This window comes from Chiloscyllium plagiosum, chromosome 21 (genome assembly GCF_004010195.1).
Source record: "Chiloscyllium plagiosum isolate BGI_BamShark_2017 chromosome 21, ASM401019v2, whole genome shotgun sequence".
Classification (NCBI taxonomy): Eukaryota; Metazoa; Chordata; class Chondrichthyes; order Orectolobiformes; family Hemiscylliidae; genus Chiloscyllium; species Chiloscyllium plagiosum.
Genome location: NC_057730.1, coordinates 39,798,550 through 39,824,043, shown reverse-complemented (window position 1 = coordinate 39,824,043; position 25,494 = coordinate 39,798,550). Strand labels below are relative to the sequence as shown.

At 39.5% G+C, this 25,494-nt stretch overlaps 1 protein-coding gene across 4 annotated transcripts in view; it reads left to right on the top strand.

Moving 5' to 3' along the window:
• lmf1 (lipase maturation factor 1) overlaps window positions 1-25,494 on the top strand; it is a 598,451-nt gene that overhangs the window by 3,437 nt on the left and 569,520 nt on the right. For 3 of the 4 annotated variants that reach the window (XM_043711866.1, XM_043711864.1, XM_043711863.1), the window contains exon 2: window positions 17,628-17,937. In XM_043711866.1, coding sequence (XP_043567801.1) covers window positions 17,798-17,937 — 140 coding nt within the window. In that variant the 5' untranslated portion in view covers window positions 17,628-17,797. Of the gene's footprint in view, window positions 1-17,627; window positions 17,938-25,494 lie in introns of those variants that run through there. The other variant, XM_043711868.1, reaches the window with a different exon arrangement.

Genomic DNA, 25,494 nt, shown 5'->3' with positions numbered 1-25,494 from the left:
GCACACCCCCTCACTTCTCTCCAACCCCTCCCTCTACCCCACACCCCCCCTCCTCCCCCACCCTTCCCAAACCCTTTGGTATTGGCCCTGAATGAAAATTCACAGTAGTCAGTTTTTATTGAATTCACTTTTTGAAAAAGATTTAAAATATCATCTTGAAATGCGATTATCAGTGAACTTGATTCTTTTGCATGGAGATTGGACAATGCGCCAAGCTATAAGTACGCATGGCGAATGGGAAATTCAAAATATTGTAAAATTAAAGTGGTCACTAGGCAGAGAGTTTTCTTGTTTTTATTCGCTCATCAGATGTGGCCGTTGGTAGTTGTCCAGTAATTATTGCCTGTCCCTAGCTGCCCTTGTACTGTTGGTGGTGAGCTTGAACCAATGCAATCCACATTCTGTTGGTTGACCCACAATGTCCTTAAGGATGGTATTCCAGGACTTTGACCCAACAACAATGAAGGAAGTCAGTATGGTGAATGACTTGGAGGGCATCCTGCAGTTGGTGGTGTTCCCAGATATCTGCTTCCCTTGTCCTTCTAGATGAAAGTAGTCATGGGTTTGGAAGGTGCTGTCTCAGGTTCTATGGTGAATCTCTGCAGGAAATCAAAAATAGGAGTTATAAATATATGATCATCACCAAGAGATCCATAGGAATTCATGAGAAACATATTTGCTTAGTAGAATTTGCTATTGTATGAAGGAAGCTAGAAATGCATGAGAGAGAAGAAAGAGAAGGCTGTTCTGATTGGGTTAAAGGAAAAGAGATGGACGAGTGCTCACGTCGAACATAAATGACCATAAAATACCTTGATCCTTTCTGGAAAACTGTCAATGGAGCTAGAAATTGAACGTAAAATAAAGAGAAATGCAAAGCAATAAATGAAAACAAAGTAGATAGCTGCAACTGGAATTTACATTGGTAAAAACAATATCCCCCAGTCTTAACCTATTGCAAAAATAATTAATGGGATAAGTGTAAACATATATGACATTTAACACTGTTATATGTTCCTGTTGCTGGTACTTTCTTCATTACAGTGCTGTTTAGGCACTTTGCAGTTAGAATTATATTCACCTGCTCAGTCCTCCTGGACACAGTTTTTCTTAAAGACCTGCTCTTCCTTTGCCTTGCCCACTGGTGGCCATGTGAACAGCCTGGCATTGTCTGGAGTTCCCTCTTCACTTCTGTCTTCATTCATAAATTACACTTGTGTTTTACATCCTCATAAGTATTGCTCTTTTGATGTTAAATAGCATATAACCAATGATTTTCCTGTGGCTTCTTTTTTACAAACATATGAATTAGAAACAGAAGTAGGACATTCAGTCCCTCAAACCTGCTCTGCCATTTAGTAAAATCATAGCTGATCTGATATTAATCCTGTTTACCATCTGAGTCCAATGTGTTTATTTCTCTATGTTCAGAAACTTGACGTTGTGCATTGCATCTTGGTAGTTGCACATATGCTGCATACATATAGAGGAAAAAAATACACTTTCATCCAAATGTCCTGCTTTGAATCACGACAATAATTTGTACAAGCCCCAAACTTTGTCCTGAACGTGACCTTTGGACTCAAACCCACCCAATTGTAATCAGCAAAATCTAATATCAAGCAAAACTAAGTTGAAACCACAAAATCCTAATTGTTGGTCCATGCAAAACAAAATGTAAACGTTCCACTTCACTCAGATAGCCATCTGAAGCTCCAGGAATAGAGTGTATTGAAAAAAAAGCAGTCAAGCCTGAGTCACATACGGATGGTCATGCACTGCCTGCATTCTACCTCGATCCATAAGACGAGTTGATAGCTGATTATAGATTTACAATGACAAAAATATCTTATCTGGATATTGTACTATGGTGATATTGCTGAAAACTAGATGGAAGGTTTCAGCAGGTTCTTTTTCCAAAATATCTTAATCCCATTATATTGATAGGTTAAACATTATGATGATTAACATTTAAAAAAATGAACACAAAAGTGAAAGTACAAAACTTTCCATGCTGTAGTTAGTCCAGAAGCAATGTGCTGGCAAAAAGTATATATTTGTTGTGGATCTTTGCCAAGACTCGTTGCTAAAGTGAATTCCCAGTGTAACTGTGGCTCAGTAGGAGGCACTCTTGCCTCTCAGTCAGAAACATAGGATCTAGTCTCATTCAATGACATTGAGGCAACATTTTCTGATGCTCCAGTGCAGTACAGAGGGAGTGCTGCACTCTCATAGGTTCTATCTTTGAGATGATTTTTGAAACCAGGGCTCTGCCAGTTCTTAGGTGGACCTGAAAGATTCCATGACATTCTTCAGTGTCTGGATTGATGGCTTTCTGACAGCAAATATGCAAAAACAGATGGAGTTATAGAGATGTACAGCATGGAAACAGAACCGTCGGCCCAACTTATCGATGCTGATCAGATATCCCAACCCAATCTAATCCCACTTGCCAGCACCCAGCCCATATCACTCCAAACCCTTCCTATACCCATCCAGATGCCTTGTAAATGTTGCAATTGTACCAGCCTCTTCCACTTCCTCTGGCAGCTCATTCCATACACTTACCACCCTCTGCATGAAAAAGTTGTTCCTTAGGTCTGTTTTATATCTTTCCCCTCTCACCCTAAACCTATGCTCTCTAGTTCTGGACTCCTCCACCCCAGGGAAAAGCCTTTGTCTATTTATCCTATTCATGCCCCTCATGGTTTTGTAAACCTCTATAAGGTCACCCCTCAGCCTCTGACACTCCAGGGAAAACAGCCCCAGCCTATTCAACCTTTCCCTATAGCTCAACTCCTCCAATCCTGACAACATCCTTGTAGATCTTTTCTGAACGCTTTCCAGTTTCACAACACCTTTCTTTTTTTTAATAGATATTTTTATTGAAAATTTAATAATTTTACAAGTTTAGAAAAATAAAAAAAATCCCAAGTATAAACATTGATATACAATTAAATCTTAAATAAATAATAACCAAAATTTAACAAAAGAAAAATACCGAGAAAAAAAAACAAAGCTCAACCAACTACTAATCTAATCTACAACTAACCAGTGTATAATTAAGTCTCTTACATTATTGAAATAAGAGAAAAAAAAATCCAACGGATAACACAGAAATTGGGTAGTGGGATACATGCTCAGGATGTATTAACATCAAATGTAACAAAACCCGTATTCATGCAGGATTCCTTTCCCAAGGGGCCCCGGACCAGCCAGGTTCGCAATCTCAATTAAATAAAAGCCCTTGCTAGGATAGCCCAAATATCTGTATTTATATAATTCAAGAAGGGCTGCCATATTTTATGGAATAATTCGGTCTTCTGGTGCACCATATTTGTAAGGAAGTCAAGGGGAATACATTCCATAATTAATCTGTGCCAATTTGAAAGTCCAGGGGGGCCCTCAGCCACCCAGTTTACCAAAATATTTTTCCTTGCACAGAAAGAGAGAATAGAAAATAATCTCTTCCTGTGCATATCCAGGGAGAGTAAGTTCGAAAAGCCCAAAAGGAGAGATACAGGGTCCACGCTAATTTCCATTCCTAAGAGTTCTGTCAGAGCACTTGCTACTTTAGTCCAATATCTACGGATCTTATGACAGGTCCATAGGCAATGTACAAGAGTGTCCACCTCTATTTTACATTTGGGACACATTGGAGATGCTCCTGCCTTAAATTTTGCCAATCGATCCGGTGCTATATGGCCCTATGAAGTATCTTCAGCTGAATAGCCTGAGTTCTGTTGCAGATGGTGATTCTTCTGGCGTTTTCCCAAATGTCATTCCACATTTCTATAGAGGCTTCTAGTCCCAAATCCTGATCTCATGTTTTAAGCAGATTGTCCATATCTCCCGATACTTCATCATGTAGTAAATGATAAATAGTACTGACGGAAGATTCCCCCACTGGCTGTAGCATTCCACATTCTCTATCTGATTTATAAAGACTATCTAGTAACGTAGTCTTCTTCTGTATTTAGTCTTGAATTTGGAAGTATCGAAAGAGGTCTCCATTAAGTAATCTGAATTTCTGACGCAGCTGTTCAAAAGACATCAGGACCCCTTTTTTAAATAGATCCCCGAAACAAGAGATACCCCTGGATCTCCAGAGTTTGAAGGTGGCATCTATAAACCCCGGTTGAAATCCCCATGCTCCCACTGTTGGAGCATAGGGGGATGTTTTATGTGAGTTGCCCTCATTTTGTCACATTATATTCCAAGCTTTAATTGTGTTTAGTATTATAGGGTTTTTACAGTGATCCGTAATGATTTTCCTCTTGTCTGAAAATAAAAGGTTAATAAGTGGGCATTTTACTTGAGAAGCCTCGATGTCCAACCAGATTGATTGCGGGTCAGACAAGACCCAATCGGCTATGTAACTTAATAGGGAACTTAACTGATATTTCCTAAAATCTGGGAAATCCAATCCTCCCCTTGCCTGTGGAAACTGTAGCTTCTTCAGCTTAATGAGGGTCTATGATTCCAGATAAAGGAACCCAACCAGCCATATAATTTACGTAGTGCCAGCCTCGGCAGCATCACCAGAAGCATTCTCAAAGGGTATAGAAGACGGGGCAGGACATTCATTTTAATTAGTGCTATTCTACCTAGCCAGGAAATTGGAAGGTCTCCCCATCACTGGAGGTCCTGCCTTATCCTTTCCAGTAAATGCACAAAGTTAGCCTTGTATAACTGACCAAATACTGGGGTAATAAAAATGCCTAAATATAAGAAATCCACCAGGGACCACCGAAAGGGAAAGTGTGATCCGTCCACTAAGTGGGGTATCATAGCAAGGCCACCCATTGGCATAGCCTCCGATTTTGAGAAATTAATTTTATAGCCTGAGAATGCACTAAATTTATTAATAACTTGGATTAAGCGAGGCATGGACATCAGAGGATTACTGAGGAGTAGGAGAACATCATCTGCATAAAGGGTAATTTTATGTTTACCTGTACCAATCCTCGGGGCCGTTATATTAGGGTCAGCCCATATAGCTTCTGTTAGTGGCTCAATTATTAGCGTAAATAACAATGGCCTAATCCATTGGTAATCACAACTGCTTTGGGATCACTATACAATGTTGAGACCCATTTGGTAAACACCTTTCCAACGCCAAACCTTTCCAATGTGTAAAACAAATATGACCATTCAACCCTATCGAATGCCTTTTCCACGTCTAATGAGACTACTACTCCTGGTATCTTTCCCTGATGGCAGGCTTGAATCATATTCAAAACCCTTCAAATATTATTGGATGATCTACGGCCCTTAATAAACCCCGTCAAACATATGGATTATAATGTGGCCGCTCTGAAGTTGCCTGATTGCATCAAATATTTCTTGGATTGTTAGGGGAACATTCAAGACCGATACCTGTTCCGGAATTAGGTCTGGAATGGTCAAATTTTTAAAAAATGATTGCATCCTCCTATTCCTGTCTTCACAATCCTGCGATTTATATAAATCAGAATAAAATTTTCTAAAGATTGCGTTAATCCTTTTATGATCATGAGTCAAAATACCCGTACTTTCCTTGATAGACGTGATAGTTTGAGGGGCCTTCTTTTTCTTTGCAAGAAATGCTAAGTATCTACCAGGTTTATCGCAAAATTCATATAACCTTTGTTTTGCAAATAATATTTCCCTCTTAGCCGTTTGGATAAACGTGGTGTTTAGAGCTGTCCTAAGGGCCGTAATCCTTTGCAATTTGATAATAGAAGGTCTGTCAGTGTATGCTGTTTCAGCCGCTTTTAAACGAGCTTCAAGCAGACGCTGTTGTTCTCCCTTTAATTTTTTCTGGGTCGCTGAGTATGAGATGATCAAACCTCGCGCGTAAGCCTTGATGGTCTCCCACATCATTGATGGGTTGCTAGCCGTACCTAAATTAATTTCTAAAAAAGTTTTAAATTCTTGAGAGAAGTACCTTACAAATTTACTGCCTTTCATCAGGAAGGGGTCCATACGTCAATGCTGGGGGGATGTCTCATTGTTCCTCACAACACCTTTCTGATAGGAAGGAGACCAGAATTGCACACAATATCCTAACTGTGACCTAACCAATGTCCTGTACAGCCACAACATGACTTCCCAACTCCTGTACTCAGTACTCTGACCAATAAAGGAAAGTACATCAAACGCCTTCTTCACTATCCTATCTACCTGCGATTCTACTTTCAAGGAGCTATGAACCTTGAAAGGTCTCTTTGTTCATCAACACTCCCCAGGACCTTACAATTAAATATATAAGTACTGCTAAGATTTGCTTTCCCAAAATGCAGCACCTCATATTTATCTGAATTATACTCCATCTGCCACTTTTCAGCCCATTGGCTCATCTGATTAAGATCCTATTGTAATCTGAGGGAACCTTCTTCGCTGTCCACTACATCTCCAATTTTGGTGTCATCTGCAAACGCAAACTTACTAACTGTACCTCTTATGCTCACATCCAAACCATTTATATAAATGATGAAAAGTAGTGGGCCCAGCACCTGTTATGTCAGACAGCAATACCACACATGCATGCTTAGTTGAAGTATGGATTGAATTGAAGTATTCATTAAAGTGGAAGCAGGCTTGTTATTTGATTGCAGTTCTACTGTAGCCAGTGTGAAGCCAAAGTAAGGTTAGTTATCACCATTGTGCAAAGATTGCTTTCAGTCAGCAGTTACTTTCGATATAATACTCAGATGGATCCTCAAGATTGGCACTGATTATTCAGTCATTTTACAGCAAAAATACGAATGTCTGAGGTTCATATTTTTCCTCAGAGAATAAGCAGTGCTTTTGATTCAGAAGGTTAATTCTATTTTTAATTTGCATCCCTTGTCTATGTATCTAATGTGGCTAAGAAGTTGGTTAACATTCTGCAACCCGCCATTGTCTTTCAGTGCTGGTGGTTGAGACGTGTACAAAAAGCCTTTCCTCTCAACCTGGCCCAGATCTCATATCATTTGCAGCTTCCTTAAAGTTGCATGGCTGAGATAAACAAAATTTGGATGTTTGTGAAAGCTCCTCCCATACGTTTTCAAAGAAAACCAGAGTTTTCTCCAAGGATCTTGACCAACAGACGTTTAGCCAACAGCATATTTCATTAATGCTGTTTATCATTCTCTCAGTGTGCAAATCATCTGCTGTATTTGGCCACCAAAGAATGACTTAATTTCAAAAAACTATGCAAAGGATATTATGTAAATACAATACCGTCTTTTCCATGTACTGTTACTAGCTGTTGTTGTTCTACAATGCCATTTTCTTTATTATGAATATAATGTTCAGCTTTCATAAATTACAAATTAGTTTGTTGATGCTAAGCATAATCTGACTTCCAATTGACATCTTCAGCTTTTTACATTATGTTTTGCTAGATTGATAGCCAAACAATTCACCTCACTGAAATATAAACAGATTACTTGTGCTGGCTTCATAAGATGACAATTACTTATGTTGTTACTTTATTAAATACACAAATAAAATTGTAATTGGCCTATTCAAGTGCTGAACACAAAAATTAAGGATGTTGTTGAGGAAATGCTGTATTGTTGGAGTGCTATCCTTCTGACGTGGTGTTAGACAGAAGCTCTGTTTATCAGCTCAGGTAGATATAAATGATCCCATGACACTATTTTGGGGGGAAAAAAAACAAGATGTTTGATCTTGGTGTCTGGTGAGTATTTATCTCTCAGTTAACGTTACGGAAACAAAATTATCACATTGATGTTTATGGAAGTTTCCTGTCTGTGAATGGCTGTTGCGATCTCTACATAACAGTGATCACATTTCAAAACTACTTTTTTGGCTGTAAACCACTTTGAGACATCAGGTAGTCATGAAGGGTGCTACATAAATGCAAGTCTTTGTTTTTCATTGAATGGTATATTCTGTTTGCATTGGGGGTAGAGTAACAAATTAATGCTATTACGTTTCCTATTAATAGGAGGAAATCCAATGTATTGGCTTTTCATATCAGGAAGATGACCAATTGAGGGTGTTTTAGATGTGGTTATTGACTATGAATACAGTATTAGTGTTTTTACCATGCATTATTTGAGAGGAACTTCTTAAGTAAGAAAGAATCTACCTCACAGCATTGTTTACTAGCGAGCTAAGTGAGAAAAGTCGTGGTTCTATTTATTTGGGAATTGAAATGTGAGGGCCATAAAAAGGAAAAAGTAATTATCCGAAAGTTAATGAATTATTTGTGCAATTAAAATTCTTGGTGGTATCTAAATTTAGGGAAGTTTGAGATTGTACCATGATTGGTAATGATATCACTGATCCTCATCAGACCAATGTCTAGGAAGTGAAAGTACAATATTTAATGCAACAGATGCAGGAAGAATAACTATAGATTGAAACATTAATTACTCAGTCTTACAGTCATAAGTTAGATGTTCTGCTTCCAAAGTGATTTTCATGCAATGTTTGAGCTTTTCCAGAAGTGATATTTTTATGTCAGAACCAATTAATAAACAAAATTATAATTTCACTTGCAACTGGAAGTTGAGTTCAAGAGGATGATGCGTTCACCTAACTTTGACTAATGGCATAAATAATTTGACACGTTGTTTTGTTACACCTACATACAGAACAATGCTTGATATGAAAACACAAGACCTAATTTCTGATTACATAGATTTGTCAGTTTACCTGATGCATGCAAATACTGTTGCTGTGGAGACAATTTGTCTTTCAAATGATGTAGTGTTACCGACAGATTTTAACATTAATGTATACAAAATACTGTATGTGCTGGTAATCTGAAGCAAAATTTTAACTGTAAGAAACACTCAGTAAGTCAGGTAGCATATCTGGTGAGAACAGGCTAATGTTTCAGGTGTGAACCCTTCATCAGAAATGGAAGGCGTTATGTTTGCAAAGCTTGAAAAAGAACAGTAGAAAGGGAAGGGAAAGGGAAACTAAACGATGCACACACAGGATGGTGTGATAGTGAAGGTGATATTGGTTTTGGTGAGGTTCTGAAAAAAAACTGCTGAAGGTTCAAAGCAGAAAATAATGCTCTTTTCTGCCATTTTTACCATTCAGTTAAGCATTTAACAATTTAAACAGTTATTTTTGTGTGCATTTATATTTCCTATTTCCCTTCAGTTTGTCCAAGTGTCTTTTCAGTGTTGTTTCTTGTAATATTTCCCAGCTCTGATGAAGGATCCACACGTGGATTGCTAATATTTATTTTACACAGGTTCTCCTTGAGTTGCTGTGTGTTCAATAATTTTTGCATTTGTTTTAGTCAATATGTATTTGCCTTTCTCAATGGCTCACATTGCTGAATGAATGCTGTACCTAAGAAAACCATTATCTGAAGGGTATATTGGGGAATTGTCAAAAAAAATCTTAAACAATGAAACAAATGGAAGAATTGTATTGACAAGCATATTTGATCAGTTGGTTCTAGTGTGAAGAAACAAAACAGAGACTTACATGTTCATATTTCGTAGTCTGAGTTTTAATTTTGACAGGTTACTGAGTAGAAGCAGCATGCAGAGAGCTGACATTGCTTCACCAGGAGGAATGTAGAATTGAAGGCAAACAAGCTTCATTTGTTGCCATGTTATACCTATTGGTTAGTTCCATAGAAAAAATGTCAGTACATTAACAGTACATTTGGCTAGGGAACGCAGGATGATATAAAAGTTAAAATAAGTAAAACTATTTGAAATAATCCAGGCTTTCTATATAGAGTCATAGTCATAGAGTCATGCAGCTTGGAAACAGACCCTTCGGTCCAACCACTCCATGCTGAATATAATTCCAAACTAAATTAGTTCCACCTGCCTGTTCCTGGCCTATATCCCTCCAAACCTTTCCTATTCATGTACTTACCCAAATGTCTTTTAAATGTTGCAATTGATCGCACATCCACCACTTCCTCAGGAAGTTCATTCCACATGTGAACCACCCTCTGTGTAGAAAAATTCCCTCATGTCTTTTTTAAATCTCTGTCCTCCCACCTTAAAAATGTGCCCCTAGTCTTGAACCCCCTCCCAGCTTGGGGAAAAGACAACTACCATTAACTCTATCTATACCTTTCATTATTCGACAAATTTCTGTCAGGTCACCTCTCAACCTCCTATGCTCCAGTGAAAAAAGTCCAAGCTTATCCACCCTTTCCTTATAACTCAAACCTTCAATACCTGGCAACATTCTGGTGAATCTCTCCTGAATTCTCTTGAGCTTGATAATATTCTTTCTGTAATTGGGTGAGCAGATTTTCACACAGTATTCCAGAAGAGGCCTAACCAGTGTTGTGTACAACCTCAACATGACTCCTAACCCCTATACTGAAAGGACTGAGCAATGAAGGCAAATGAGGCAAGTGTCTTTTCAGCCACCCTGTCTATATGTGACACAAACTTCAAAGAATTATGTACCTGCACCCCTAAATCCCCCTGTTCTACAACACTAACTAGGACCCTACATTAATTGTGTAAGCCCTCCCTTTGTTTGTTGTACATTTATCCGCCTGCCATTTTTCAGCCCATTGACCCATTTGATCAAGATCCCTCTGTAATCTTAGAAAATTCTTGTCACTGACCATTATGTCACCAGTTTTGGTGTTGCCTGCAAACTTATTAACCATACGTTCTATATCTTAATGATTAGTCTCATGTGAGGTGTTTCCCTTCGAACTCAGGCAGAAGCAGTGGTAGTATCACTACACCCGTAATTCTGAACCAGGGATAATATACAATTCTGGTTACCCTTCCATAAAAAAGATGTTGTTAAATTTGAGAGGGCGCAGAAAATATTTACAAGGATGTTGCCAGGACTGGAGGGTTTCCTCATTTCCACCTTAGCCCAGTCCCAAGCTCCAACTCGGCACCGCCCTCTTGACCTGTCCATCGTCTTTCCCATCTATCCGCTCCACCATCCTTTCCGACCTATCACCTTTTCCCACCTATTGCATTCTCACCTACCTTCCACCACACCCTCCTGCCCCCTCGCCCTACTCCCCCTCCCATTTACCTCTTGGCCCCCAGCCCACAAGCCTCATTCCTGATGAAGGGCTTATATCCAAAATGTCAATTCTCCTGCTCCTCGGATGCTGCTTGACCAAATGTGCTTTTCCAGCATCAAACTCTCGACTCTAAATACATTGGTGTCAACTTTGATATAGTGAAATGTTAGGACATTTTACCACAATAAATGCACAATGTAAGTGTCAGTTGTTAAACTGTTGCTTTGAAAAACAAAAAAACCTATTTGTTTACAATTAAAATTGTAATTTAAATATACTTTTTCAAAATTTGTCCACCGTTTCAAAATCTAATTTTAAGTTGTGTGGTTTTTGTAATAAGAAACTTGAAGGTAGATTCTTTTGAGAGCTAAGTACTTCCATACTTCCTCCAGTAAGGAAGTCTTTAATCAACACTACAAGTTTATTATCCTCTGAATTATTAGCTGCTGTAACTGAGGTTGAAGTGAATGTCCAAAGCAAAAGTGTAAACCTTTTTTCATTTTTCTGCACATTGCACCCTGAACATTTTGTGCTACTTGATTTTAAACTGTAGCCTTTTGTGCTCATGCACCTGTTACAGCTTTTATATATGTTTAATTTTGAGTGGGCAAACAAACAGCCCTCTCTTCGTACTTAGGTTTTATCAAATGTTAGAACAATGGCAGTACACATACTTTATATGGTTTGAATGACATAGTTTTACTATTGTACTTTTCAGTGAAAGGTTTTTGTCAGGTAGCAGAGACCTTTCATTCATTGCAGCGCAGGAACTGTTTGCTGGGTACTTTCATACAAGTTAAGAGACTTTATTAATAACAGTAATGCCTTAGTGTGAGGTAGGTACTGCAGATAAAAATCTGGTTTGTGACACCCTTCTTATTAATTCTGACTTAACAAAGAGATGTGCATAGAAAGATTCTGTTTAAAAGATAGTAGCTACTGGCTACTGAACAAAACGAGAAAGAGTAGTTGAATTGACAGCTTGTATTGGGAAGACCTTGTTTTGGACAATACCTGGAAACCAGGACAGGGCAATTGTGAATAAGAGGATGGTTTATATTTTTGATTTCAGAAGAAAATTGATGAGAACTTATTAGAAGACCAAACTGGTTTCTTATAGGTAAGAAACGATTTAAGGACATACCTTTTACCAAAATTGTGTGGATTATATTTTATAGCAAGTCAGATTTGGATTATGTTATGTAGCAATATATTTAATTTTTACTATAAACTTAGTATTTTTTGTAATCATCTAAGGTCTTCAATCTCTTTTTGTTCATTCATGACATGCAGACATCGCTGGCTGAGCCAGCATTTATTATCTAACTCTAGTTCACCTTGACTAGGTGGCGGTCAGCTGCCACCTTGAACACATTTGCTGTAGATAGACCAATTATGTTATTAGAGAGAGAGTTCCAGAAGTTTGATCCATTTTCTAAGCAAGGAAATTGAGAGACTTGGAGTGGAATTTGGAAGTGGTGGTCTCCGTATGTATCTGTTGTCCTTATTTCTATGGTAGCTGTCATGGCTTTGGCAAGTGCTGTCTAAAGAGCCTTGGTGAATTTCCACAGTGCAGTTAGTAGCTGGTGTCCACTGCTGCTATTGTGTGTCAGGGGAGTTAATGTTTATCAATGTGATGCCTCTCAAGTGGCTGTTTTGTTCTGGGTGATGTCAGGCTTCTTGATTGTTGTTGGGGCTGCATATGTCCAGCCAAGTGGGGAGTTTTCCGTTTCCTGATTTGTGTCTTTTAGATGTTGGACAGCCTTTAAGGAGTTAGGAGGTGAGTTATTTGCTGCAGCATTCTTAGATCCTGAACTACTCTTAGATCCACTGTATTTATATGGTTTGTCCAGTTCAGTTACTGGACTGTTGTAATCCCCAGGATGTTAATCTTGGGGGACTCAGTGATGGTTTTGCCATTTTGAATGTCAAAGGATGATGATTAGATTCTGTCTTGTTGGAGATGGTCATTGCCCGGCACTTGTGTGATGTGAATGTTAATTACCACTTGACATCCCATGTCTGGATATTGTCATATCTTTGGTCATAGGCTGGTTCAGTATTTTGAGGAATCACAAATAAAGCTGATTATTTGTGCCAGATATGACACCAACCACTGGTGGGTGCCCCCTTTGATTTCCGTTGACTCTCGTTTTGCTTGGGCACCATGATGCCATTATCAGATGCAACAAAACAAAAAATGTTAATGGAAACTTATCAAATTACAATAATGTTGATTAGCCACAGCCCATAGACATCCCATTTCCATTACAGAAAGACAATTAGTTATATGTAGCATGAGAGTGCCATTCCACAATTAGGGGGAAAGGAGACAGGCATCTATGAAGTAGCATGACCAGTTTGAGAACTGAATTCCTGACGTTGGTGTTGTTCTGCATTGCTGTAGCCAACTGAGCCAACCAACTTTCAAGTCATTCATTACATTTTTTAGCTCCTCTTTTTAAATCAGTCTCAGTGGAAACTGGAAATCTGAAATAAAAACAGAAATGCTGGAAAGAACTCCACAGATCTGGCAGTGTCTATAGAGAAACAGTTAACGGTTCGAGTCTAATGTGACTTCTTCTGAATGATTAATTTTTCCAATTCCAGTTAAGAACAGGAAGCAACACTGAAGGTATCATTCATCTACCTGAGAAAGAATTGTGTGTGGGGTGCCTGAGTAGTCCCAGAACCATTCCTGAAGAAAGGCTTATGCCCGAAACGTCTATTCTCCTGCTCCTTGTATGCTGCCTGACCTGCTGTGCTTTTCCAGCAGCACATTTTCAGCTCTGATCTCCAGCACCTGCAGTCCTCACTTTCTCCTAGTCCCTGAACAAGAAATGTTCTCATAATCCCACAAAGAGACAGGCATAGCTGGGACCCATGTAGCTGCTCGTTGCCACACCTTTGACTTGGAGAAATTGAGGTGAATTAAACAAAAGATTGTTCAAAGTGAGAATGCGTTCAGCCAGCTTTGATGTCAGTGCCAGGGCTGTGGCGCAGGGGGAGAAAGGACAAACTATCTGAGCGCTGGTGCTCAGCCTCTGCAAGGTGGAGGTCAGCAGGTCAGACAATAGCACCATCCTTCCTCAGAACAGCACCAGACATGAAATGTTAAATCTGATTCCTCTTGACAGATGCTACCAGACCTGCTGAGCTTTTCCAGCAACTTTTGATCTTGTTTCTGATTTACAGCATCTGCACTGCTTTTGTTTGTTGTTTACCCTTATTGGCAAGTTTGATAACGATGCCAGGGTTGGAGTAAGTAGAATGCAATGCAGAAAGTTTAAAAGGAAGCAGGTTAGAGCGAGTAAGAAAAGCAGAGAAATTAAGGCTGATGGTAACACCTAGACAGTTCAGTATAGATTAGATTACTTACAGTGTGGAAACAGGCCCTTTGGCCCAACAAGTCCACACCGACCCACTGAAGCGCAACCCACCCAGACCCATTCCCCTACATTTACCCCTTCACCTAACACTATGGCCAATTTAGCATGGCCAGTTCACCTAACCCGCACACATTTTTGGACTGTGGGAGGAAACCGGAGCACCCGGAGGAAACCCACGCAGACATGGGGAGAATGTGCAAACTCCACACAGTCAGTCGCCTGAGGCGGGAATTGAACTCGGGTATCTGGCGCAGCGAGGCAGCAGTGCTAACCACTGTGACGCCGAGTGCTAGTAAAAGATAAGAGGAAGGGGAAGTGGTGTGTTGAAGACTCATGAAAAAGGGACTATAAAGTGGGGAAAGGACTCCTGTCCAAAAAGTTGGTGAAGGTGATGAAGGAAAAGTTGAATCTCATGTTATAACTGAATGCTGGGATGAATCAGGGAAGTGGAAAGTTTCCTGGACACTGTATACCAAACCCCTGAATATAGATGCTTTAGATTTCTCATATGGCCTGGGACAGCAGTGTGTGAGGCAGAGTTGCAGAAGAATTTCTTCTTTTAAGCAGTCATTAGTCTTTGTAATTCTCCACCCCCAGAGAACTGTGGAGGTGGAATCATTAAATATTCAGAGCCGGGTTAGAAAGATTCTGACTGAGAAAGGTGTTGAAGGTTAAGGGAATAAGAGGAAAGGGGAGTTAAGGCCACAGTCAGATCAGCCATGATCATGTTGAATAGCCTAATGGGCTGAATGCTCCTATTTGTTAATAATCTCGTGTGTGTCTGTGCAGTATATATGTATGTGCGTATATGTACATCTCATAAAACTGATGATGTCAGTCACTTGAATTTAATACCAATGTCATTATCCTGTAATTTTAGCATTTAAACTTATTAACATATGTGAAAAAAGGATATTGGACACAACAGTAATTTCCTTCAACACTGAATTTGTTGCATTTAGTGCATTGTTATATGTCATCACAGACATTATGCAGAACTGATGGATAACCTTTCTGCAGACTCAGGAGTGCAATTCCCTGGGTTGTGAGTTCCAGACCTTAGGCAAGTAACTTGGGGTGGAGGGAAGATTTAAAAGGGACCTAAAGGGCTACATTTTCATGCAGAGGGTGGTGTGTGTATGGAATGATCAACCAGAGGAAGTAGTGGAGGCTGGTACAATTATAATGTTTAAAAGGCATCTGGATGGGTACATGAATGGGAAGGATTTAGAGGGATATGGGCCAAGTGCTGGCAGATGGGACTAGATTAATGTAGGATATGCGGTCGGCATGGATGAGTTGAACCGAAGGGTCTGTTTCCGTGCTGTACGTCTCTATGACTCCATGACTTTAAATGATTAAAAAGTCGAAACAGAACATGGTGGAAAAAAACTCAATATAATTATAGTGGTAAAGTTCTTGGCCATGAGGAATTCTCCATTCTTCGTGTAGGCTGAAAGAGCGAGTGTCAGCAGTCACTTTGATGTTTGGATCATTTGTTTTCCTTGGAGCAGAGGAGGCTAAAGGAGGATTTGATTAAGCTGTACAAAATTATGAAAGGCATAGACAGACTGAATCGTGAGACTGTTTTCAACATGGCAGGCTAGAGGGTGTAAGTTTAAGGTGAGGCATCAGTGGTTTAACTGAGGAATTATTTTCTCACCCAGCAGGTGATAAAAAACATGGTGTGTGCTGCTGAGATGGTGGTGAAGGCAGGTACTCTCACAATATTTAGGAAGCATCTGGAAAAGCGCTTAAAATGACAGCATAATAAGCTGTGGACAGGTGCAGATAAATGGGATTAGTTTATTGTTGGTTGGCGTCAACATGGTGGGCAAGAGGGCCTGTTTCTATGCTGTATGACTCAGTGGTAGACAGGGAGAGGATACTTCCTCTCAGGAGCAAATGTAGATCCAGGAGTTGATGTTTAAAAATTGGGGGAGCCCATTTTTAAAAAAAGGATTAGGCAAATGTTTGTCCCTCAGTGGGTTGAGAATCTTTGGAATTGTCTTGCTGAGAAGATGGTGGAAGTAGAGTCTTTTATTATTTTTAAGGAAAAGACTAAACAAGTGGTGAAAGGTTATCAGGGTTGATGGGATTATGGATTTGACGTTACAGTCAGATCAGCCATGATTTTATAGATTGGCAGAACAGGCTCAGGAGCTGAATGGCGTGCTCTTGTTCCTAGTTCATATGTTCATGTGCTAATCCTAATTCTCACTTCAAGCTGTGCTGTAGGTACTCCTGTGAAAAATCTGAAGATGAGAATAGTTTGCTTCATCCAAAGAGCATTTAAGCTAATGTAGCCTAGTATTCAACTGCTATTCAAAGCACTTTAATGCTTTTGAGTTCGTTGTCTTAATGATTCAATTGTTCCAAATTGTTATCGCTTTGTTGCTAATGATTTATTTGAAAAGCCAGTTCGGAATTTACATAAACTTAAATTGACGTAAATACCTTGATGTACCACAAAGTAATTCTCTAAATTCATTGTATCTTTGTATCTTTTATGAATGATTTCATTGCCTTCAAATTCTTTTTAGAATGTGATTGCATTGTGGCTAAATGGCTATTTGATTATTTTCTGTTTGTTTACAATTGTTTTTTAAAGTGTTTTTGGATTTTGAGTACAGTGCAATGGTTATAGGGAACATGGCAATTGCATTTTTAGCGTGATTGGGAATTGTAAGGGTTACTGATCCACACATGGCTTGAGTAGGCTGTGACATCAGCCTCACAATTGGACAATTTATATTCAAAATATGAAAATATTTGTTGAATTACAATGTACATTAAATTTCAATACATAGGAAGGATACAATGGTAAAATTGTCCATCAATTATGTTTACATTCTATTTTGTTTTGTGATGAAATACATCTTGGAATTTGCATGAGGTACACTAATTATAGAAAAAAGCAGTCATCTTAATTTCTGATTAAATTTAAAATTCATTTCAAAGATATTAGAGTCTGATCTAACGAGGACGCTCTTATTCTTTTCAATTATAATGTCAATGTCAAGCACTTCTGGAAACAATGTGGAAGACATTTCATAACTTAAATTGTTCTTACAATTTTGGCAGCATAATTTATTCTTAGCTTCAAGTTGTGTGACTGTTAGTCTTACATGACAATTCATGTGTAGTTTGTCACCATTCATTCTTAAATTATGAATGATGGTAAATGATATTGTTTTATGCATCAGTTTTGTTACACTCAGAATGTTACTTACTCTTGTCTGTCTTCATTGCAGTTGTGGCCTTCTCTGTAGCCTACCAGCAAAACAAACAGTTGCTTGGAGAGAAGGGACTGCTACCAGGAAAACTGTATTTACAGAAGATTCAACAATATACTGGAGGCAGAATTGGTATAAAGGCTATCAGCTATGCACCAACAATTCTCTGGTTCCTGGATTGGTCTGACATGGATGTACACCTTGATACCATTGCCCTGTTGGGAATGGGACTGTCGGTATTTATACTAATCGCAGGATGTGCCAACATGATAATCATGTTTGTTTTGTGGATTCTCTATCATTCGCTGGTGAACATTGGCCAGATCTGGTGAGTGGAGTGACTATAAGATCATACAGCACAATAAGACAGTGTTTTGTTATGACAAGTTGGCTAAGTAATAGTGTGCCTGCATGAAACTGCTCCGATGTAGGAAAATGGTGTATGCTATTATCCAGCAAGTGCAGCATCATGATAGAACACGTTTTGAAAAATGTTTTTCTAATTTATAGAAACAAAGAAAATAGCAACAGGAGTGGGCCATTCGGCCCTTGACCGTGCTCTACCATTCAGTATTATCATGGCTGATCATCTAATTCAGTATTTGCTGCTTTCTCCCTAAATCCTTTGATTCCATTAGCCCTAAGAACTATATATAAATCCTTCTTGAAAACATTCAATGTTTTGGGCCCAATTGCTTTCTCTGGCAGAGAATTCCACAGGCTTACCATTCTCGAGCTCAAGAAATTTCTCGTCATCTCAGTTGAATATCCTTAAACTGTGACCCCCAGCTGTTGACATCCCAGTCATTGGGATCACCCTTCAATACAATTGCAACAGGACATCCTGCTCCTGTACTCGAATTCTTTCACTATGAAAACCAACATACTATTTGCTTTATTACCACTTGCAGCACCTGCATGCTTACTTTCAGTGACTGATATACAAAAATACTCAGGTCTTATTGCATCTTTGCCTGTCCTATTCTCTTCACATCCAGATAATAATCTGCCTTCCTATTTTTGCTATACTATTTTTTCTAATGAACCTGTTATTCCAAACCTCGGGAGCAGGTGGGTCTTAAACCCAGGCCTCTTGAAAGTGGAAAATCTCACATTTTAATTCTATGTTTTACATTTTCCTTCAATTGCCATCATGTGCCCACTCAATTTTTCAAACTGCAATGAAGCATCTCTGCATTCACCTCTCAGCTCACCCTCCCAACCAGGTTTGTGTTGTCTGCAAACTTGGAGATAGTACATTTAGCTCTCTCATCTAAATCATTATTATATATTGTGAATAGCTGGGGTCCAAGTGCTAATCCTTGTGGTACCCTCTAGTCACTGAATACCACATGGAAATGACTTGTTTATTCCAGCTCCTTGCTCCCTGTCTGCCAAACAGTTCTCTATCCATGTCAGTACATTAACCCCTATTCCAAGTACTTCAACTTTACATGCTAATCTCTTTGTAGGACCTTATCAAAAGCCACTTGAAAGTCCAAGAAAACCAAGTTCACTGCCCCCGCACCCCCACTCTATCAACTCTACTGGTTGCATCCAAATTCCAGTAGATTTGTCAAGTATGATTTCCCTTTGGTAAATCGATGATGACTCTGTCCAATCCTGTTACTGTGCTTAGCTATTAAATCTTTTATAATGGACAATAGCATTTTCCCCACTACCAATCTCAGACTAACTGGTCTATAATTCTATCTTATCTCTCGACCTCCTTTTTTCAATAGTGGGGTGACATTAGCTAGCCTCCAATTCAAGGATCTATTGCAAAGTCTATAGAAACTTGAAAGATGACTACCAGTGCATCTGCCACTTCTAGGGCCACATGAGTGCTCTGTGATGTAGATTAGTGGGCCCTGGCACTCCCATCTATTTCCCCAACATTGTTTCCTGAGCAATACTGATTTCCTTCATTTCCTTCTTCTCACTGGACTATTTGTTTCTCAACATTTATGGGATGTTACTTGTATCATCTTTTATGAACACAGAACCAAATTATGTATTTCATTGGCCGGCCATTTCTTTGTTCTCTATTATAACTCCCTTTTTGTCTTCATTAATCATTTTTCTTCACATGCCTGCGGAAATTTTTACAATCAGTTTGTATATTCTCCGCAAGCTTGCTGCTGTGCTCTGTTTTCCTCTTGTAGATTACAACGGATGTATAACTTAATTTTCCCCTTTTTCTTGGATTGGTCGAGCTGCAGTCGCCTGCAGATTTGTAAAAGCAGTGTAGCCAAAAATATCCAGAGCTGGTAAACAGGAAATATGTTTCTCTTTCCTCTCTGAGTAAAAAGTCAAAGCAAACTTACAAGAAACATTCTAATACAGGTACACAATCCTTTATCCGAAATGTTTGGGACAAGCTGGTTTTCGGAATTCGGAAGTTTTAAAATTTTGGAATAAGTGACAGTTTGATGGTAAAATTAAAAAAAAATCTACTACAGGCCCTGAAACAGAATTGAGGCCTACCAGTGCTGGGCCACCACCCCCCACGCTGCATCTGAGTGACATTCATCGAGTTGCTGTGGAGTTGGGTTAAACGCCAAATAACCTTGTTAATGAGAAAAAAAACCTTCACGAAAATCCTTTGAACTTCGGAACTTTTTGAATTTCAGGATTTCATCTGAAAGGTTTTCTACCTGTACAAGAATAGACCTAGGTCCAGCGAATCAACTATCAAATTGAAAAATGATTATTTCGCTCCAGACAATGTCATGTCATCATTTCTAAAGTCAACTGAATTTCGAGAATTAAATCTGCACCTTATGATTTGAACTTTGAATCTTCAGAATTTTGTTTATTCCATCTATATTTTTCTACCCATGATGTGTCAAACTGCCTTTCTCTAGTTTGCCTTCTCTGTGAATGAGTCTATGTGTATTTAGAGTTTTAAAGTGCTACAGTTTATCTCAAAGCAATAAATTAGTAATCCTTTTCTTTTTCTTTGTAATTTGTTGAAAAAACAAATGTATTTACAATGAATTGTTATTGTCCTGTTAACGGCAAAATGTGGTGAGAATTGTTTTTGTCGTGATCTGCAGTAAGTAAAATAAAGTGACCGTTTCCATGGCTTAAATTGGGTACACTATTTACACATTTGTGATAGTTTGTTGAATACTGGGGCTCGATTATTGGTGCATTCTCCATAATTAAATTGGAACAATATGATCTTATTGTGGATGGTGCTTATGACACTCCTTGGTTTTGATTATTTCAAACCCATATTCAAAATCCCAACCTGAACTTTTTTTCTTCCATGATTAGTATTATACATTAGTGCAAGCAAATGCATTTTCTGCTATCCCTTTCCCAAGAAATGGTCTTTGACTTTACGTATTCAAGCAATCTGGATGTTTCATTATTCAACCAGAATACATTCTCTTTGGATTGGCAGATTGGCAGTTTGGCAAATAGAAGACCATGGTCTTTGATTCTCATCCTGACAGCCTGATGTCTGTAGGTCTCCTTAAAATGGAGGACTTTTAATTGATTAAATTTCCAATAGAGGCAGCACCTTTCCTGTGAAACAGGCAGTTGCTTCTTTGCAGTATTTTGAATATTTGGATATTCATTCTCCCTTCTCTGTGGTGACTTCTTTGATATTTATGAAATATATCTTCAATATGTTTCAGCAGAATGTTATTCTCAATTCACTTAGCTGAAGCATGTAAACCTTCAACATGTTGATTGGTTTGGACTTGCATTTGTCTCACTGAATTCTGGGAAGATAAGAATTGCATATTGTGTTTGAACCGGCCTCTTCCAAGTCACTTCAGCTCCTAACATTGGACTTGAATGTAGTAGATTCTCTTTTACCCCCAAGTTCACAGAATCTCAAAATCGTATGGCACAGAGGAAGGCTTGTCTGCACTGACTCTTCTGTGGGCATTATGACTTGGGACCATTTGCCTTTCTTTTCCCAGTACCCTTACTCATTGTTTCTATTCAAACAATCATCCATTGGCCTCTTAGATACTTCAGTCAACTCTGCCTTTTGTTTCTATTCAAACAATCATCCATTCTCCTCTTGGATACTTCAGTCAACTCTGCCTCCAATTCACTTCCAGGCAGTGCATTCTAGACTGGAACCGCTCTAGTCAAAAAGATTTTTCTAACATCCAGCATGGAGGGCTGAAGGACCTGTACTGAGCTGTATGGTTCTATGTTCTATGTTCTAACATCACATTTGTTACATTTGCAAATCACTTGAAAGTTGCGCCCACTCATTCTCACCCTTTGACATAATAGAGTCATAGAGATGTACAGCACGGAAACAGAACTGTCGGCTCAACTTATCGATGCTGACCAGATATCCCAACCCAATCTAGTCCCACCTGCCAGCACCCGGCCCATATCCCTCCAAACCCTTCCTATTCATATACCCATCCAGATGCCTTTTAAAGTTGCAATTGTACCAGCCTCCACCACTTCATCTGGCAGCTCATTCCATGCTCATACCACCCTCTGCGTGAAAAAGTTGCCCCTTCGGTCTTCTTTATATCTTTCCCCTCTCCCCTAAACCTATGCCCTCTAGTTCTGGATTCCCACATCCCCAGGAAAAATACTTGGTCTATTCATCCTATCTATGCCCCTCATGATTTTATAAACCTCTCTAAGGTCACCCTCAGCCTCTGACGCTCCAGGGAAAACAGCTCTAGCCTATTCAACCTCTCTCTATAGCTCAAATCCTCCACCCCTGGCAACATGCTTGTAAATCTTTTCTGAATCCTTTCAAGTTTCACAACATCTTCCTGATAGGAAGGAGACCAGATTGGCAATATTCCAACAGTGGCCTAACCAATGTCCTGTATAGCCGCAAAATGACCTTTCAACTCCTGTACTCAATATTCTGACCAATAAAGGAAAGCATGCCAAATGTCTGCTTCACTATCCTATCTCCCTGCAACTTCATTTTCAAGGAGCTACGAGCCTGCACTCCAAGGTCTCTTTGTTCAGCAACACTCCCTAGAATCTTACCATTAAGTGTATAAGTCCTGCTTTCCCAAAGTGCAGCACCTCACATTTATCTAAATTAAACTCCATCTGCCACTTCTCAGCCCACTGGCTCATCTGATCAAGATCCCATTGTAATCTGAGGTAACCATCTTCCACTACACTTCCAATTTTGGTGTCATCTGCAAACTTACTAACTAGACCTCTTATGTTCACATCCAAATCATTTATATAAAAGATGAAAAGTAGTGGACCCAGCATCGATCCTTGTGGCACTCCACTGGTAACGGGCCTCCAGTCTAAAAAACAACCGTCCACTACCACCCTCTGTCTTCTACAGCCAGTTTTGTATCCAAATAGCTAGTTCTCCCTATATTCCATGAGTGGGAACATTTTGTCCCTACCTACTCAATCCAAACCTCAGGATTTTGGAAACTTCTGTCAGGTCTCCTCTTATCCATCTTATTATCCAAGGAGTACAGTTGCAAACCTCTCCAACCTATTCTCAACTGAACCTTCTTAATTCTGGAACTATTTATGTAAATTTTCCCTTCGGCATTTTCTCCAGTGCATTCATATAATTTTGATAGTGCAGTACCTGGAGCTGTATGCGATAGTCCAGCTGAACTTTAACAAGTGTCTTCCTAAGGTTCAGCATTGTCTCCTTTGCTTTTGTACTGTATGTTCCATTAATTAAGCACAGGTCACTGTGTATTATTAATTACCCTCTCTATCTGTCTGTTATGAAATCTGTCTTGATATCACTATTGATGCAATTCTCTGCTACTTTGGAGAGACCATTGAAGAAATCAATGGATTTCACTTGGTGCTGAAATAAGCCCTTCCTGAAGAAGGACTTATGCCCGAAACGTCGATTCTCCTGTTCCTTGGATGCTGCCTGACCTGCTGCGCTTTTCCAGCAACACATTTTCAGCTGAAAACACCAGGTCATTCTGCTCCTGCACATCCCTTCAAGTACTGCAAAACCTACTTTATATTGTCTGTACATGTTCCTCGTACCAAAATACATGGCCTCATATTTCTTTGCATTATATTGCATCTGCCACCTATCAGCTTTCTCAATTAGCTTGCTTGTATCCTTTTGAGTTCTACATTGTCCTCATGGTTTATAATGCTCCCAAATTTCATATCATCCACAACCTTTGAAATTATCCCAGACATGTCACAAACCTGATTGTTTATCGATATCAGAAAATACAAGGGTCTCAATACTGACTCCTAGGGGCCTTTGCTTTTTTTAGATTAGATTAGTTACAGTGTGGAAACAGGCCCTTCGGCCCAACAAGTCCACACCGACCCGCCGAAGCGCAACCCACCCATACCCCTACATTTATCCCTTACCTAACACTACGGACAATTTAGCATGGCCAATTCACCTGACCTGCACATCTTTGGACTGTGGGAGGAAACCGGAGCACCCGGAGGAACCCCATGCAGACACGGGGAGAACGTGCAAACTCCACACAGTCAATCGCCTGAGGTGGGAATTGAACCCGAGTCTCTGGCGCTGTGAGGCAGCAGTGCTAACCACTGTGCCACCATGCTCCAGAGTGAAAAATATTCATAGCCCACTACTGTTTCCGATTACTCAGCTAACTTTGTAATCATGTTGCTGTAGTTTCTCTTATTCCATGAGCTGTCATTTTTCTCATTCGTCTGCTGAATGGCACTGTCTCAAATGAATCTTGAAAGTCTTTGCCCATCATAGCAACAGAATTACTCTTGTTGACCCTTTTGGTTAATTCTTCAAAAATATCCAGGGAGCATGGTGGATCAGTGGTTAGCACTAGTGCCTCACAGCGCCAGGGACCCGCATTCGATTCTATCCTCCGGCAACTATCTGTGTGGAGTTTGCACGTTCTCCCCGTGTCTGCGTGGGTTTCCTCCGGGTGCTCCAGTTTCCTCCCTCAATCCAAAGATGTGCAGGTTAGGTGCATTGGTCATACTGAATTGCCATGGTGTTCAGTGCATTAGTTAGAGGGAAATGGGTCTGGGTGGGTTACACTTTGGAGGGTCAGTGTGGACTGGTTGGGCCAAATAGCCTGTTTCCACACTGTAGGGATTCTATTCTTCTATGACAGTTGATGGAGGCTGGTATAATTACAGCATTTAAAAGGCATCTGGATGGATACATGATTAGGAAGGGTATAAAAGTATATGGGTCAAATGCTGGCAAATGTGACTAGATTTATTTAGGATGTCTGGTCAGCATGGACGAGTTGAACCAAAGGGTCTGTTTCCGTGCTGTACATCTCTATTACTCTAAGTTAGTCAAAAGCAATTTCACCTTTCAACTTCATCCTGGTTCTTCATAAACAATGTATCTTTTCCCCTGGGTAATCCAAGATGGAGGAAGGGAAAAAGTTCTGGCTGTAACAGCTGCTCCTTTTTTGAGGTATTTTAGGTGTTGGAGGTGATTTCCTCGAATTCCAGGACCAGCAATTACTGTTTTATCTGCTATTGCATTGTCTTGTAACTTTGGAAAAAAATATCAAAACAACAGCAGTTTTAAAAGGGAGAAGAACAGACAAAGGAAGCGCATGATGAGGTCATTGCAGGGGAGAGAGAGAAAAAGAAACTGACACCAGAGTGAACCTGCGCAGTTACTGCCTTTGCTGTTTGAATTCATGTATCGATGGACATTGGAGTGCATCTGGGAAAATTAACAAACTGTAAAATTCACAACTGATCTTGGAGGAACTGTTTGGGCGAAGTCACAGCGCAGAAACAGATAAGTGAATTATTTTAAGTGTGGCCTACAGAAAATCTGCAGTAGTGAGTAGAGTGGGTTCATTCTTGATTATAGGTTTTTGAGATATGTCTCTTGATTAAACTTAAAATATAAGCCATAAGTATTAATTTAATTTGGGGCAGTGTTTTGTAGATGAATAAG